Source organism: Mustelus asterias, chromosome 1, assembly GCF_964213995.1.
Source record: "Mustelus asterias chromosome 1, sMusAst1.hap1.1, whole genome shotgun sequence".
NCBI lineage: Eukaryota > Metazoa > Chordata > Chondrichthyes > Carcharhiniformes > Triakidae > Mustelus > Mustelus asterias.
In genome coordinates this window covers 145,724,630-145,741,640 of record NC_135801.1, presented here as the reverse complement: position 1 = coordinate 145,741,640, position 17,011 = coordinate 145,724,630, and the positions used below count along the sequence as shown (strand labels likewise).

At 43.8% G+C, this 17,011-nt stretch overlaps 1 protein-coding gene across 1 annotated transcript in view; it reads left to right on the top strand.

The window, feature by feature from the left end:
* The window catches only part of fech (ferrochelatase), a 65,457-nt gene that overhangs the window by 8,706 nt on the left and 39,740 nt on the right, over window positions 1-17,011 (top strand). The window contains exons 2-4 of the mRNA XM_078219922.1: window positions 61-178; window positions 12,352-12,471; window positions 14,560-14,708. Of these exons, the coding sequence (XP_078076048.1) occupies window positions 61-178; window positions 12,352-12,471; window positions 14,560-14,708 (387 nt within the window). The remainder of the gene's footprint in view (window positions 1-60; window positions 179-12,351; window positions 12,472-14,559; window positions 14,709-17,011) is intronic.

Below are 17,011 nucleotides of genomic sequence, written 5' to 3'. Positions count from 1 at the left end.
TATCAGTGAACTAAACTCACAGGTGATTGATGTGGAAAATTTATTCTGTTTCCTATGCAGTTGCAAAGAACAACTCAAATAAGTTGTGCCCTCGTGTCTCAAAGCAATGGCATTCGACCTCCGCAGCAGCAACTGGGCAGATAGCTGATGTGAAAGAAAAGCCTCAGCTAAATGAAAGGTAAACTCAAATTGCTACTGTGTGTTGGCACAAATAAGCTGTAGATGGGAAAGAAGGGAAACTACTGCATTTATTTCTCAATGACATCCCAAATGCCCATTGTTTGGAATATACCTTACAAGAGGTGCTAAATTGGGGGAAGGCTAATTCCAACAATATTAGGCAGGATCTGAAGAGTGTAGATTGCGGGCAGATGTTTGAGGGCAAATCAACATCTGGCATGTGGGAGGCTTTCAAGTGCAAGTTGATAGGGATTCAGGACCAGCACATTTCTGTGGGAATGAGGGATAAGTATGGCACGTTTTGGGAACCTTGGATAACGAGAGATATTGTGAGCCTGGACAAATGCTTCCTTTTTCTCTTTGATAAGCTAAGAGGCTGGGAACACACGAAGCAAGTGTAGTAGAACTTGCCAGTGAGCCTTACATCAGTGGTCGGGAAATTATTGGAGAGGATTCTTTGAAACAGGATTCATTCCCACTTGGCAATAAGTAGACATATTAGCGAGAGGCAACATGGTTTTGTGAAGGGGAGGTCGTGTCTCACTAACTTGATCGAGTTTTTCGAGGAAGTGACGAAGATGATTGGTGAGGGAGGGCAATGGATGTCGTCTACATGGATTTCAGTAAGGTCTTTGACAAGGTCCCTCATGGCAGACTGGTGCAGAAGGTGAAGTCGCATGGGATCAGAGGTGAGCTGGCAAGGTGGATACAAAACTGACTCGGTCAAAGAAGACAGGTTAGCAGTGGAAGGGCGTGTTTCTGAATGGAGGGCTGTGGCAAGTGGTGTTCCTCGGGGATCAGTGCTGGGACCTTTGCTGTTTGTAATGTATATAAATGATTTGGAGGAAAATGTAACTGGTTTGATTAGTAAGTTTGCGGACGAGACAAAGTTTGGTGGATTTGCGGACAGTGATGAGGACCATCAGAGGATTCAGCAGGATATAGATCGGTTGGAGACTTGGGCGGAGAGATGGCAGATGGAGTTTAATCCGGACAAATGTGAGGTAATGCATTTTGGAAGGTCTAATATAGATAGGAAATATACGGTAAATGGCAGAACCCTTAAGAGTATTGATAGGCAAAGGGATCTGGGTGTACAAGTACATAGGTCACTGAAAGTGGCAATGCAGGTGGAGAAGGTAGTCAAGAAGGCATACGGCATGCTTGCCTTCATCAGCTGGGGCATTGAGTTTAAAAATTGGCAAGTCATGTTGCAGCTTTATAGAACCTTAGTTAGGCTGCACTTGGAATATAGTGTTCAATTCTGGTCGCCACACTACCAGAAGGATGTGGAGGCTTTGGAGATGGTACAGAGAAGATGTACCAGGATGTTGCCTGGTATGGAGGGCATTAGCTATGAGGAGAGGCTGGAGAAGCTTGGTTTGTTCTCACTGGAGCAATGGAGGTTAAGGGGAGACCTGATAGAAGTCTACAAGATTGAGAGGCATGGACAGAGTGGATAGTCAGAAGCTTTTTCCCAGGGTGGAAGAGTCAATTACTAGGGGGGCCAGGTTTAAGGTGCGGAGGGCAAGGTTTAAAGGAGATGTACGAGGCAGATTTTTTACACCGAGGGTAGTGGGTGCCTGGAACTCGCTGCCGGGAGAGGTAGTGGAAGTGGATACAGTAGTGACTTTTAAGGGGCGTCTTGACAAGTACATGAATAGGATGGGAATAGAGGGATATGGTCCCCGGAAGGGTAGGGGGTTTTAATTAAGTTGGGCAGCATGGTCGGTGCAGGCTTGGAGGGCCTGTTCCTGTGCTGTAATTTTCTTTGTTCTTTGAGGCGGTATCCTGGGTAAAGAAATGAGCCTCATTGGCACATTTTTAAAACTCCTCAAAAGTATCACTGACTAAAATGGCACAAGTTGACTTTTGTAGGTCCTTGTGCCTTACTGAATAGAGATATTGGATTAGGAGCCTACGAACATAGAACAGTACAGCACAGGAACATGCCCTTTGGCCCACCAAATCTGTGCTGACACAGATGCCTCTCTAATCTAATATTTTCTTGCCTTTACGTGGTCTATATCCCTCTATTCCCTGCCTAATCATGTAACTATCTAGATGCCTCTTGAACGTTGTCATAGAATCTGCTTCCATCACGTCCTCCGGCAGCACGTTCTAGGCATTCACTATCTGAAAAACCTGCCCCTTCCATCTTTTTTAAACTTTCCCGCTCTCACTTTCAACCTATGCCCCCGAGTAACTGACTCTTCGACCCTGGGAAAAAGTCTCTGATTATCCACTGTATCTAAGCCTGTCATAATCTTGTAAACCAAATCAGGCCCCCTCATTTTCCGATGCTCCAATGAAATCAACCCAAGTTTGTTCAACCTTTCTTCATAGTCCATACCCTCCAAACCAGGATACATCCTGGTAAATCTCTTCTACTCCCTTTCCAATGCATCAACATCCTTCCAGTAGTGTAGCAGACGGCCTCACCAAAGTCTTATATAGCTGCAACATGATTTTCCAATTCCTATACTCAACGCCCCGACCGAAGAAGGCCAGCACCTACAGGCTGTGTGTGAAAACATGAGCTGATAAACAGAGTTTGCTGCATTTAACCGAGTTATTGAAATTCGCACGTCCAATTGGTGGCATATGATTTATGTTTTTCCTGTGGTTAAAAGAAGGTTGAAGGCGATGTGTTTTAGGATGACTAACAGCTCACTTAGTTACAATTTAATGATTTGCCTCCCTTGAGCAAATACTCCAGGGCACAGATGATTGACCACTGAATCAAGCTTGTGGTTTGAACCTGGGTGAGAATTGAGCTTTGCCATTGAGAACCGTAATTAGTTTAAAGTTTAAAACCTTAAAAGTGCAGACTTGATTCTCCAACCTCTTCAGGTGGCTGGCGGGAATCCCAATGCTCCAGTGAATGAGAGGTCGGCCAAACATCAAGATCCCCGACGGGCATGAGGCTCCCGCTCAGGTTCCTGTTCAGACCAGGCAGCAACCCAATAATTATGCAAAGCCGCTAATTTGAATGACATCAGCAGGTTTAACAGGCCATTTCCCCCCCCAAAATTCTTCTGGCGTGTGGGTACACACACCACATAACCCCTGCCCCCCTGCCAAAAACACCCTTTCCTCCACACACACCAAGGAGTGCATTCTCTTTTGATAAGGTCCTCCATGGTTTTGATAAGCTCCCCCATGGTCGGCTTATGATGAAAGTAAGGAAGTGTGGGATAGAGGGAAAGTTGGCTGATTGGACAGGTAACTGGCTATCTGATCGATATATGGACACCACTCGACAATCACCAGGCAAGACTGTTCTCTTCCTGTGGGGGAGCACTTCAGCAGTCACGGTCATTCAGCCTTGGATCTTCAGGTAAGCGTTCTCCAAGGCGGCCTTCACGACACACGACGGCGCAGAGTCGCTGAGCAGAAACTGATAGCCAAGTTCCGCACACATGAGGACGGCCTAAACCGGGATGTTGGATTTATGTCACATTATCAGTAACCCCCACAGCTTGCCTCCTGGACTTGCAGAATTTCACTAGCTGTTCTGTCTGGAGACAATACAGATCTCTTTAACCTGTGTTGAATGCTCCCTCCACCCACATTGTCTGTACATTTAAGACCTGGCTGGCTGTAGAGATTTGCATTCTAATTAGTATTCTGTAATTTGATTTCTGTGTCTGTTTGCACTGTTTGAGAACAGATATCCACTCCATCTGACGAAGGAGTTGTGCTCCGAAAGCTTGTGGTATTTGCTACCAAATAAACCTGTTGGACTTTAACCTGGTGTTGTGAGACTTCTTACTGTGCTTACCCCAGTCCAACGCCGGCATCTCCACATCATATCTGATCGAAGACAGGGTGGTGGTGGATGGAAAATTTTCGGACTGGAGGCAGGTTGCTAGCGGAGTGCCACAGGGATCAGTGGTTGGTCCTCTGCTCTTTGTGATTTTTATTAATGACTTAGAGGAGGGGGCTGAAGAGTGGATCAGTAAATTTGCTGATGACACCAAGATTGGTGGAGTAGTGGATGAGGTGGAGGGCTGTTGTAGGCTGCAAAGAGACATAGATAGGATGCAAAGCTGGGCTGAAAAATGGCAAATGGAGTTTAACCCTGATAAATGTGAGGTGATTCATTTTGGTAGGACTAATTTAAATGTGGATTACAGGGTGAAACGTAGGGTTCTGAAGACTGTGGAGGAACAGAGAGATCTTGGGGTCCATATCCACAGATCTCTAAAGGTTGCCACTCAAGTGGATAGAGCTGTGAAGAAGGCATATAGTGTGTTAGCTTTTATTAACAGGGGGTTGGAGTTTAAGAGCCGTGGGGTTATGCTGCAACCGTACAGGACCTTGGTGAGACCACATTTGGAATATTATGTGCAGTTCTGGTCACCTCACTATAAGAAGGATGTGGAAGCGCTGGAAAGAGTGCAGAGGAGATTTACCAGGATGCTGCCTGGTTTGGAGGGTAGGTCTTATGAGGAAAGGTTGAGGGAGCTAGGGCTGTTCTCTCTGGAGCGGAGGAGGCTGAGGAGAGACTTAATAGAGGTTTATAAAATGATGAAGGGGATAGATAGAGTGAGCGTTCAAAGACTATTTCCTCGGGTGGATGGAGCTATTACAAGGGGGCATAACTATAGGGTTCATGGTGGGAGATATAGGAAGGATATCAGAGGTAGGTTCTTTACGCAGAGAGTGGTTGGGGTGTGGAATGGACTGCCTGCAGTGATAGTGGAGTCAGACACTTTAGGAACATTTAAGCGGTTATTGGATAGGCACATGGAGCACACCAGGATGATAGGGAGTGGGATAGCTTGATCTTGGTTTCAGATAAAGCTCGGCACAACATCGTGGGTCGAAGGGCCTGTTCTGTGCTGTACTGTTCTATGTTCTACACCATGCTGGTATGAGGGTGACCCTCTTGGTTAACGTGCAGGTTCAATCAGCAATTAGGAAGGCAAATGCAATGTTAGTATTCATGTCGAGAGGGCTAGAATACAAGAGCAGGGATGTACCGAGGCTGTGTAAGGCTCTGGTCAGACCCCATTTGGAGTATTGTGAACAGTTTTGGGCCCCATATCTAAGGAAGGATGTGCTGGCCTTGGAAAGAATGATCCCTGGAATGAAGAGCTTGTCGTATGTGGAACGGTTGAGGACTCTGGGTCTGTACTCGTTGGAGTTTAGAAGGATGAGAGGGGATCGTGTTAAAACTTACAGGATCCTGCGAGGCCTGGACAGAGTGGACATGGAGAGGATGTTTCCACTAGTAGGAAAAACTAGAACCAAAGAGCACAACCTCAGGCTAAAGGGACGATCCTTGAAACAGAGATGAGGAGGAATTTCTTCAGCCAGAGAGTGGTGAATCTGTGTAGATCACCCCTGGCATAATGATTTCGAGATGCCGGTTTAGACTGGGGTAAGCACAGTAAGAGTTTTAACAACACCAGGTTAAAGTCCAATAGGTTTATTTGGTAGCAAATGCCATTAGCTTTCGGAGCGCTGCTCGACAGGAGCAGCGCTCTGAAAGCTAATGGCATTTGCTACCAAATAAACCTATTGGACTTTAACCTGGTGTCGTTAAAACTCTTACTATGATGATTTCAGGCAGCTCTGTGATCAACATCCATATTCCTTCTTTAAAAAAGGCAGCCCTGTCTCAGAGCAGCGGAGCTGGCCAGTGGGAAGCTTGAAATTAGCATCTTTCGGGTGGGTGAATCCTGCCTGGTGGACGCCGCTAGCACCAACGGGAAACACAACCATTTTCCCATCAGCATGGGCACATTAGCCTCCCATATTTGTGGATTTCTATGTTACTTGTTGGAGATTTTTAAAATAATCATAGAAACCCTACAGTGCAGAAGGAGCTATTCAGCCCATAGAGTCTGCATCGACAACAAGCCCACCCAGGCCCTATCCCCGTAACCCCACATATTTACCCCGCGAATCCCTCTAACCTGCGCATCCCGGAACACTAAGGGGCAATTTAGCACGGCCAATGCACCTAACCCGCACATCTTTGGACTGTGGGAGGAAAACGGAGCACCCGGAGAAAACCCACGCAGACACGGGGAGGATGTGCAAACTCCACACAGACAGTGACCCAAGCCAGGAATCAAACCCAGGTCCCAGGAGCCGTGAGGCAGCAGTGCTAACCACTGTGCCACCCCATGCATTTCCATCTTTCCTTAAATAAGGAGACCAATATTGTACAGAATATTCCAGATGTGGTCTCATAAATGCTCTCACTGCTTTTGTCATCTTATACTTAAACATGGTGAAACCTTATGTGCACACAAAACAAAAACAAAAGGACCCCTCAAAAGAATGTTAAAATCTAAACTTGCTCGTGCTTGAACCGATTTTACAATTCAGTCTATTGTTCCCCAAAAGTACACCATGTTTGTTTGACCTTGCAATGCATTGGAGTTTATTTGGCAGAAAGTTTTTATTAGCTTTTCACCTATGTTTTCTTTTTGTATGTCCATTGTAATGGAAGAAAAACAACATTAAAAATGAAAACAAATTCAAATACATTAACCCAACAGTTGCTGCCTATATTACAGTGAGGTCATTGCTATAATTTATGCACAAATGCCATAGTAGTTCGATGATTAAGCACAAATTGAAGTTTTGCTGCCAAAGTTGCACAACTGTTATCCTCACAAAACCAGCAACTCGATGCAGGTTCCTCTTTCAGATGCCCTTGCTGCTGGAAAGTTCCCAAAATTGCAGGGTGGATACGAAATAACCTTGCCCTAGAAAGTTAAGTCAGGCCAGTTCCAGTTTACATATGTACGAATTGGGAGCAAGCATGGGCCACTTGGCTGCTCAATCCTGCTGTATTGTAACTTCAACCCCACATTCCTGCCTACCCTGATAGCCTTTCACCCCTTTGTTAATCAAGAATCTATCTAGCGCTCTCTCAAAGTTATTACAAGACTGTTTCCACTGTCTTTTGAAGAAGAATTCCAGAGATTTTTGAGTCTCCATTTTAAATGAGCAACCCCTTATTATTAAAGAGTGACCCCTAGTTCTAGATTCTCTGACAAGAGGAAACACCCGCTCCACATCTTACCCTGTCAGTGCCCTTCAGGATCTTAAAGGTTTTGATTCAGTCGCCTCTTACTCTTCTAAACACCAGTGAATACTAACCTAACCTCTCCAACCTTTCCTCATAAGAGAATGCACTCCTCCTGGTATTAGTCTAGTAAACTTCCTTTGAACTGCTTCTAATGCATTGTTACATCTTTCCTTAAATAAGGAGACCAATATTGTACACAATATTCCAGATGTGGTCTCACCAATGCCCTCCTTATTTGTGTAATCAATTCCCCCCACAATAGACAACATTCTATTAGCTTTCCTAATTGCTTGCTGTATCTGTATCTATTACTAGCCTTTTGTGATTCATGCACTGTGGCACCCAGATCTCTGTGCACCTCAGCTCTGCAATCTTTCACCATTTAGATAATGAGTATTTTTCTTTATTCTTCTTGCCAAAATAGACAATTTCACATTTGCCCACATTATATTCCATTTGGTAGATTTTTACCCACTCACTTAATCTATGTCCCTTTGTTACCTCCTTGCATTCTCTCCACAAGATACTTTCCTATCTATCTTTGTGTCGTTAGCACATTTAGCAACCATCAGTCCCTTCATCCAAGTCATTTATACAAATTGTAAAATGTTAAGGCCCCAGCACTGATTCCTGTGGCATGCCACTCATCACACCCTGCCAACCAGAATAAGACCCATTTATGCCAACTGTTTCCTACTAGATAGCCAATCTTCAATCCCCTTTGCCATGAATTTTTATTTTACACAATAACCTTTGATGTGACATATGATCTAAGGAGATCCAGCAGAGATGTCAAAAGACAGTACTGGACCAAGCCGGAGTCCCAAGCTAGCACACAGACCTGCGCAGACTATGGCAAGGTCTGCAAGACATAACAGGCTACAAGCTGATGGCATGGCTCAATGCATTTTACGCCCATTTTGAGCAAGAGATCAGCGAGAGCACGCCCCCCATCCTGGAAGCCTCTGATGAACCTATATCTGAGGTCACCATTGCAGATGTCAGAGCAGCTTTCTCGAAGGTCAACCCATGGAACGCAATTGGCCCGAATGGGGTACCTGGACGAGCACTTAGATCCTGCACGGACCTGGTGGCGGAGATATTTGCAGACATCTTCAATCTCTCTTTACAAAAATCTGAGGTCCCTATTTACTTCAAGAAGACGACCATCAGCCCCGTACCAAAGAAAAGCCAAGCAGCGTGCGTTAATAACTATCGTCCGGTGGCTCTTACACCCATCATTATGAAGTGCTTCGAAAGGTTAGTCATGACGCGAATCAATTCCAGCCTCCTGGACTGCCTGGATCCATTACAGTTCACTTACCACCGCACCAGGTTCACAGCAGACGCCATCTCACTGGCCCTGCACTCAAAGAACAGTACAACATAGGAACAGGCCCTGAATGCAGCTCTAACAATGCAACTTTCTTGATTCTCACCCATCCACCACCTGCAACATTTACTCCCTCCACCACTGACGCACAATAGCAGCAGTGTGTACTGTCTACAAGATGCACTACAGAAACTCACCAAGGCTGCTTAAGCAGCAGGTTCCAAACCCATGACCACTACCATCTAGGAAGGACAAGAGCAACAAACACATGGGCACCCCACCACCTGGAACTTCTTGTGATTGTTATTTAGACTCGTGACATTTTGTAAATTGTTTGAACTGGATTGTCAGTATCCAGAAGTGGGCTATTTAGCCTATTAAATCTGCACTTTTTTTGGTCACCTAAACAAATCCTGCCTTCTTGCTTACCCCTTATTTAATATTTTCTTTCGCTCAAACAACTGTCTCATTTCCTTTTTGAAACATTCTAGAGACTCTACTTCAACAGCAGTTTGTGAATGAGAATTGCCGCCATCTGCTTTTCTAACCTTCCTCCCTGTGTGTGGTATTAAAATACTTACTCTTTTTCAGTTACCTGGATCTAAGGAATGAGTACTGCTGGTGGATGATATAAGGACTATGAAAGTTCAGGAGCTTTTTATTCAAACAATTGATTTAATTTTAGCCACTTTGCATGTTAGATAATTTGTACTTGGAAAATTAGTTGTCGTGGTCAACAGAGAACATTGCCTGTGTGAAGAAAAATATGCATTGTTGCAAGTCATGTGCATTGAACCATATAGGCATGGAAGATAATTGACTTGTTGAAATACGTTTTCATAAGTCAGGGCTCTTGTCCTTGTGAACTTTTTATGGCCTATAAGTTATGTTAATCTCTTTTGCATGTTTATTTCCCAGTGATTCGAAGTGAGTGAAACTTCTAGGATTTTTAAAAAAGGTTAAAGAGGTTAATTTTCACTACCACTATGGTAATTTGGCCAAGTGGATTGTCTCCACGTAGCCGAACCTAATTTTTATCCCATTGATTTTGAATGGTTGAAAATAGGGCAGGTTTTGTCAGGGGCAAACCATTTGCCGTACTAGATAACTGCCCAGCCAGTGAACGTAAAAATGATCCCTCTTGGCTTTTTAGATGCTCAGCAAATGTGTTTGATGTGCTCTGGAGGCATGTAGACCAATGCGGTACCAGTTTTGATCCATGCTTTTATTTTGTGTGGGCAGTAGTAGAGTTGCTGCAGTTGACTCCTTCCTGGGAAGAGATGGGGGAGAGGCATGGGGAAACTGGTCAGATGAACAAAGAACCTTGGGTTTCAATCCTTGACTATTATCCATTGATATATAATGGTTTATTAGTTGGCTTTGGCTCTCTTTCTAGGATTTCCCATGCAGACAGGCTCATATATTGATCACTGGCTTCAGGAAATAAGGGGAACACTTTCAAAGTTCAATTGAATATGCCAAATTACAGTTAATAAAATACCAGAACAACATTTCAGCTCCAGTTTTAGTAAATGAACCTCCTTTGTTGTAGTCTTTTTCTACAACTTAAATACTAACTACTTGTTTCACAAGTAATGGGCAACAGTATTGTTATTTTTTAAGTGCAGGAATGTTTAAATTCACTCCTATCCTCCCTTAATCTCTCCTACCACAGATACCTCTTTGACCTTGCCATCTCATGCAACCTTGGTACTCCCATCGTGTCTGTTACAGATAAGGCCATCTCTGATTGCCTCCTTATATACATCTCCACCTACATTCCCTTCCCCCTCCCAACCACATTCCCTTCTGTATCTGACCCTACAAAAGCTCTCTCCCAGTTATTTGCAACTGCATTTTCAAACACTACCCTAGTTCCATTTTTACCTGTCTAGTTGTATCAAAGAATCAGCAGTAGTGGATTTTCTTCTGTTCCTGCAACATTGCCTCCCCTGGTCCCCAAGAACCCATCTTTGACTCTCTCCTAATTCGCAGCTACATGCTGCCACATCACACTGTTTCAAGTTTCTACATATGTGTTGATGAGGGGGCCGGTTAGTTCAGTTGGCTGGACAGCTGGTTAGTGATGCAGAGCGACACATAAGATAAAGGTGAACTGAGAGCATATTGATACGGTAGCCTTACAGATGTCTGACTCTGGTGGGAGCTCAAAGTTTTAAATTGTGTTCATAGTTCTCAGCTAAACAGTTAGTGAAGTATGTGTGTCTTATGCCAAAGCACCTCCTGTGAGTTATTGGTTTTTAGTCACTGTGACAAAGCTATAAAGGAATATGGATCATTGCTGCTCCTGGCCTGAGGTGCTAGGCATTGGCTGAGCTGCTCTTACAAGTAGAAAGGGAGGGAAATGTATGAGTTGTGTTAATATTCCTTCTGTTCATTGTATTCCACTGACAATACCTCACACAGCACACTTGTACGTAAGTAAGAAAGTAATATCTGGGCTGTAATTTGTGATGTGGCTTATGAGGCAACTTTTTATAAAGGCAATCATCAGTATATTGGGGTTCTGTCAGATCATCTTTTTTTGAATTTGTGAAAGCTAATGGTTTTCGCTAAGTGCTCTGTTTTACATAAGATTGCAATTTCTTCTCATCTGCAGTTTTGCAAATAGGCTTGCCAGAAAGATTGAACCCATGCAATAAAAGGGACACTGGCAGCATGCATGCAAAGTTAAGTGGCAGGAAACCAAGAGTAGTGGTGAACAGTTTTTCTTTTGGAGGAAAGTATGCAGTGGTGCTCCTCGCGTCCGTACTGGGACCATTGCTCTTCTTGATATATATGAGTGAGTTAGACTTGTGTATCGAGGGCTCAATTTCAGAAGTTACAAATTACAAAAAAATTAAAATTGTGAGCTCTGAGGAAATTAATCAACCTCAAAAAGGGCATGAACAGGCTAAGGGAATGGTTGGACACATGGCAGATGAAATTTAATGCAGAGAAGTGTGAAGTAATGTACGTTTTATCAAGACAATTAAGGTGAGGGAATATTAAATAAAGGGTACAATTCTAAATATGGTCCGGGAGCAGTGAGACCTAGGGGTGTATGTTTACGAATCATTGAAGGTGGCAGGGCAAGTTGAGAAAGTAATTAAAAATGAATATTGGATCCTATTCTTTATGGAGAGAGACATAGAGTACAAAGCAAGGAAGTACGAAGAGTTGGTAAAATACTGGTTCTGTCTCGAGCGCAGTGTATTGTCCAATTCTACACTTAGGAAATCTGTGAAGGTATTTAGAAAAGGCATGGAAAATCTTTTACAAGAGTAATTCCAGGATGAGGGACTTCGATGTGAATAGATTGCAGAACCTGGGGTTGTTCTCCTTGGGGAAGAGGACGTTGAGAAAAGGTTTGACAGAACTGTTCAAAAATATGATGAATCTGGGAAGAGTGGATATGCAGAATCTGTTTACCATTGGCAGAAGGAGTGAGAACCAGAGAACACAGATTTAAGATGATCAGCAAAAGAATCAAAGACAGCATGAAGCCAACTCTTCTTATGCAGTTAGAGTCTGGAATGCACTGCTTTCAAGGATGGTAGACACAGATTCAAAAGGCAATTGGATAAGCATTTCAAAGGGGAAATATTTGCAGGAGAAAGGCAGCGGAGTTGGAACAGCTAAATTGTTCTTGTCGGGAGCTGCCAGAGGCTTGACAGGCTGAATAGATTCCTTCTGCGCTGTAACAATTTTACTATTATGCTGTTGAAGATGTTGCTCAATGTGTTACTATTCAAAACACTTCTTTGCCCTCCCATTTGATCAGGAAATCCAAGACTGGCATCCTCATGTTAAACATGGGAGGACCTGAAACTTTAGATGATGTTCATGATTTCCTACTTCGGCTTTTCAGAGATAAAGATCTTATTCCACTTCCAGCTCAAAGGTAAAATCTATAGTAATAGCTGAATTCGTTTTTTTAAAGTTATCATTTGGAACAACGGAAGCTGCTTTTAAAGCAAAGCATTGTTCATGTAAAAGTATCTGATTCTTATTAAAACAATGAGATAAATTTCTGCAGTTATGTAAACATGTACAGTGGTATTGATTCCAACTTTTAATGATAATTCAGATATTTTCTCCCTATATGCTATTCTCTCTGTCTGCTATTCAGGGGTGTATTTCTATCCCCTTTTGGCCATTTTATCTTTTTTATCTATTTATATGCCATAAAACATTATTCTCCATTTTGTTGATAAAGAAGCTAGGCAGTCTCACATCCAGGAAATAAAGGGTATAAAGTTAAAAGTAAGATTTAAAAATTATGGTTAAATGTCTTTTATGAAGTAACAAACTCATAAATTCAGTATACAAGCATGTGGACTAAATGAGGTAGGCGTTAAAGCTGAAAATCAGATCATGAAAATGTCTCTACAGGAGCAGGCGTTTCTGCCCATCGACCCTGCTCCACCATTCAATGTGATCATGACTGAGCGTCTTACCCATCCCGCTCCCCTGGTACCACACACCATAACCAAGATTGAATGCAAACAATAATGCCCATTAAACTAAGATGTGGAGATGCTGGCGTTGGACTGGGGTGGGCACACTAAGAAACATAGGAGCAGGAGGAGGGCATTTGCCTTCGAGCCTGCTCCGCCATTCATTACGATCATGGCTGATCACCCAACTCAAAAGCCTAATCCTGCTTTCTCCCCAGAACCTTGGATCCCAATCGCCCCAAGTGCTATATCCAGCCGCCTCTTGAATCCATTCAATGTTTTGGCGAGTGGGCTAATCAACTACTTCCTGTGGTCATGAATTCCACAGGCTCACCACTCTTTGGGTGAAGAAATGTCTCCTCACCTGTGTCCTAAATGGTCTATCCTGAATCCTCAGACTGTGACTCCTGGTTCTGGACTCCACCACCATCGGGGACATCTTCCCTGAATCTACCTGTCTAGACCTGTTAGAACTTTATAAGGCTCTATGAAATCCCCCCTCATTCATCTGAATCCCAGCGTAAACAATCCTAACCCAGTCGATCTCTCCTCATACATCTGTCCCACCGTCCCCGGAATCAGCCTGGTAAACCTTTGCTGCACTCCCTCGAGAGCAAGAATGTCCTTCCTCAGAAAAGAAGACCAAAACTGCACACACTACTCGAGATGTGGCCTTACCAAAGCCCTGTATAGCTGCAACAACACATCCCTGCTCCTGTACTCAACCTCTCACAATGAAGGCCAACATGCCATTTGCCTTCTTTACAACCTGCTGCACCTGCATGCTTACCTTCAATGACTGGTACACAAGGACACCCAGATCCTGCTGCACACTCCCCTCTCCCAATTTACAGCCATTAAGGTAGTAATCTGCCGTCTTGCCTTTGTGAATAACTTCACACTTATCCAAATTATACTGCATCTGCCATTGAAGAGAATTTCACAGACTAATGATCCTTTGAGAAAAAAAATTCTCCTGATCTCTGCCTTAAAAGGGATAGTTCTTATTCATAAACTGCGTGCCCTAGTTCTGGTCTCCTCAACAAGAGGAAATATCTTCCCTGTCTCCATCCTATCAAGTCTCTTTAGGATCTTGTATGTTTCAATATGATCACCTCTCATTCTTATAAGTTCCAATGGTCAACATTATTTCATAAGGGTGGCCCTTCATTCCAGAAATGAGTCCCGTGAACCTTCTATGAACTGTTTCTAGTGAAATTATACCCTTTTTCAAATAAGGAGACCAAAACTGTATATACTACTCGAGATGTTATCTGATGAAGGCCTGTAACAGCCGCAGCACAGCTTTCCTACTTTTGTATTGCATTTCCCTTTGCAGTAAATACCAATATTCCATTTGCCTTCCTAACCGCTTGCGTTATCTGCATACTTCAATCATCATGTAACTTTGTTGATGGTGAATAAGCAGTAGACTCATGCCCTGTACTCAACTTTAGACTGTCGGAGCTAGATCCTCCAAGGCAACAATGAGGAAGTAAAACAGCAATTTATTTTCTGCAATTTTCTTTCAGCAAACTTGCTCCTTTTATTGCAAAGCGCCGTACTCCGAAGATCCAGGAACAGTACCACAGAATTGGTGGAGGGTCTCCGATTAAAATGTGGACTGCCAAACAAGGCGATGGCATGGTGAAACTGCTTGATGAATTATCTCCAGAAACGGGTATTGCTTCAGCTTATAATGTTTCACCAGCAGAAGATAATTAGTTTAATACACCGTATGCTTATGATTGTGTCATCAATTTCAATATATCTAGTAAACACGGTTGTGTATTGCAGGTATTTGTCAGAGCACCTGTTTTCTGTCATAAATACAGTTTGACTACACCAAGAAAATGGACTTCCTTGAAATAAGCAGAAGTCACCATCCAGGACCTGTGACCTTTTTTTTTTAGAACATAGAACATAGAACAGTACAGCACAGAACAGGCCCTTCGGCCCACGATGTTGTGCCGAGCTTTATCTGAAACCAAGATCAAGCTATCCCACTCCCTATCATCCTGGTGTGCTCCATGTGCCTATCCAATAACCGCTTAAATGTTTCTAAAGTGTCTGACTCCACTATCACTGCAGGCAGTCCATTCCACACCCCAACCACTCTCTGCGTAAAGAACCTACCTCTGATATCCGTCCTGTATCTCCCACCACGAACCCTATAGTTATGCCCCCTTGTAATAGCTCCATCCACCCGAGGAAATAGTCTTTGAACGTTCACTCTATCTATCCCCTTCATCATTTTATACACCTCTATTAAGTCTCCCCTCAGCCTCCTCCGCTCCAGAGAGAACAGCCCTAGCTCCCTCAACCTTTCTTCATATGACCTACCCTCCAAACCAGGCAGCATCCTGGTAAATCTCCTCTGCACTCCTTCCAGCGCTTCCACATCCTTCCTATAGTGAGGTGACCAGAACTACACACAATATTCCAAATGTGGTCTCACCGAGGTCCTGTACAGTTGCAGCATAACCCCACGGCTCTTAAACTCCAACCCCCTGTTAATAAAAGCTAACACACTATAGGCCTTCTTCACAGCTCTATCCACTTGAGTGGCAACCTTTAGAGATCTGTGGATATGGACCCCAAGATCTCTCTGTTCCTCCACAGTCTTCAGAACCCTACCTTTGACCCTGTAATCCACATTTAAATTAGTCCTACCAAAATGAATCACCTCACATTTATCAGGGTTAAACTCCATTTGCCATTTTTCAGCCCAGCTTTGCATCCTATCTATGTCTCTTTGCAGCCTACAACACCCCTCCACCTCATCCACTACTCCACCAATCTTGGTGTCATCAGCAAATTTACTGATCCACCCTTCAGCCCCCTCCTCTAAGTCATTAATAAAAATCACAAAGAGCAGAGGACCAAGCACTGATCCCTGCGGCACACCGCTAGCAACCTGCCTCCAGTCCGAAAATTTTCCATCGACCACCACCCTCTGTCTTCGGTCAGACAGCCAGTTGCCTATCCAATTGGCCAACTTTCCCTCTATCCCACACCTCCTCACTTTCATCATAAGCCGACCATGGGGGACCTTATCAAACGCCTTACTAAAATCCATGTATATGACATCAACTGCCCTACCTGCATCAACACACTTAGTTACCTCCTCAAAAAATTCTATCAAATTTGTGAGGCACGACTTGCCCTTCACGAATCCGTGCTGACTATCTCGGATTAATCCGCATCTTTCTAAATGGTCGTAAATCCCATCCCTAAGGACCCTTTCCATCAATTTACCAACCACCGAAGTAAGACTAACCGGTCTATAATTACCAGGGTCATTTCTATTCCCTTTCTTAAACAGAGGAACAACATTCGCCATTCTCCAGTCCTCTGGCACCATCCCCGTGGACAGCGAGGACCCAAAGATCAACGCCAAAGGCTCTGCAATCTCATCCCTTGCCTCCCAAAGAATCCTAGGATACATTTCATCAGGCCCAGGGGACTTATCGACCTTCAGTTTATTCAAAACTGCCAAGACATCCTCCCTCCGAACATCTATTTCCTCCAGCCTATTAGCCTGTAACACCTTCTCTTCCTCAAAAACATGGCCCCTCTCCTTGGTGAACACTGAAGAAAAGTATTCATTCATCACCTCGCCTATCTCTACTGACTCCATACACAAGTTCCCACTACTGTCCTTGACCGGCCCTAACCTCACCCTGGTCATTCTTTTATTCCTCACATAAGAGTAAAAAGCCTTGGGGTTTTCCTTGATCCGACCCGCCAAGGACTTCTCATGTCCCCTCCTAGCTCTCCTAAGCCCCTTTTTCAGCTCATTCCTTGCTAACTTGTAACCCTCAATCAAGCCATCTGAACCTTGTTTCCTCATCCCTACATAAGCTTCCCTCTTCCTTTTCACAAGACATTCCACCTCTTTTGTGAACCATGGTTCCCTCACTCGGCCATTTCCTCCCTGCCTGACAGGAACATACCTATCAAGGACATCCAGTATTTGTTCCT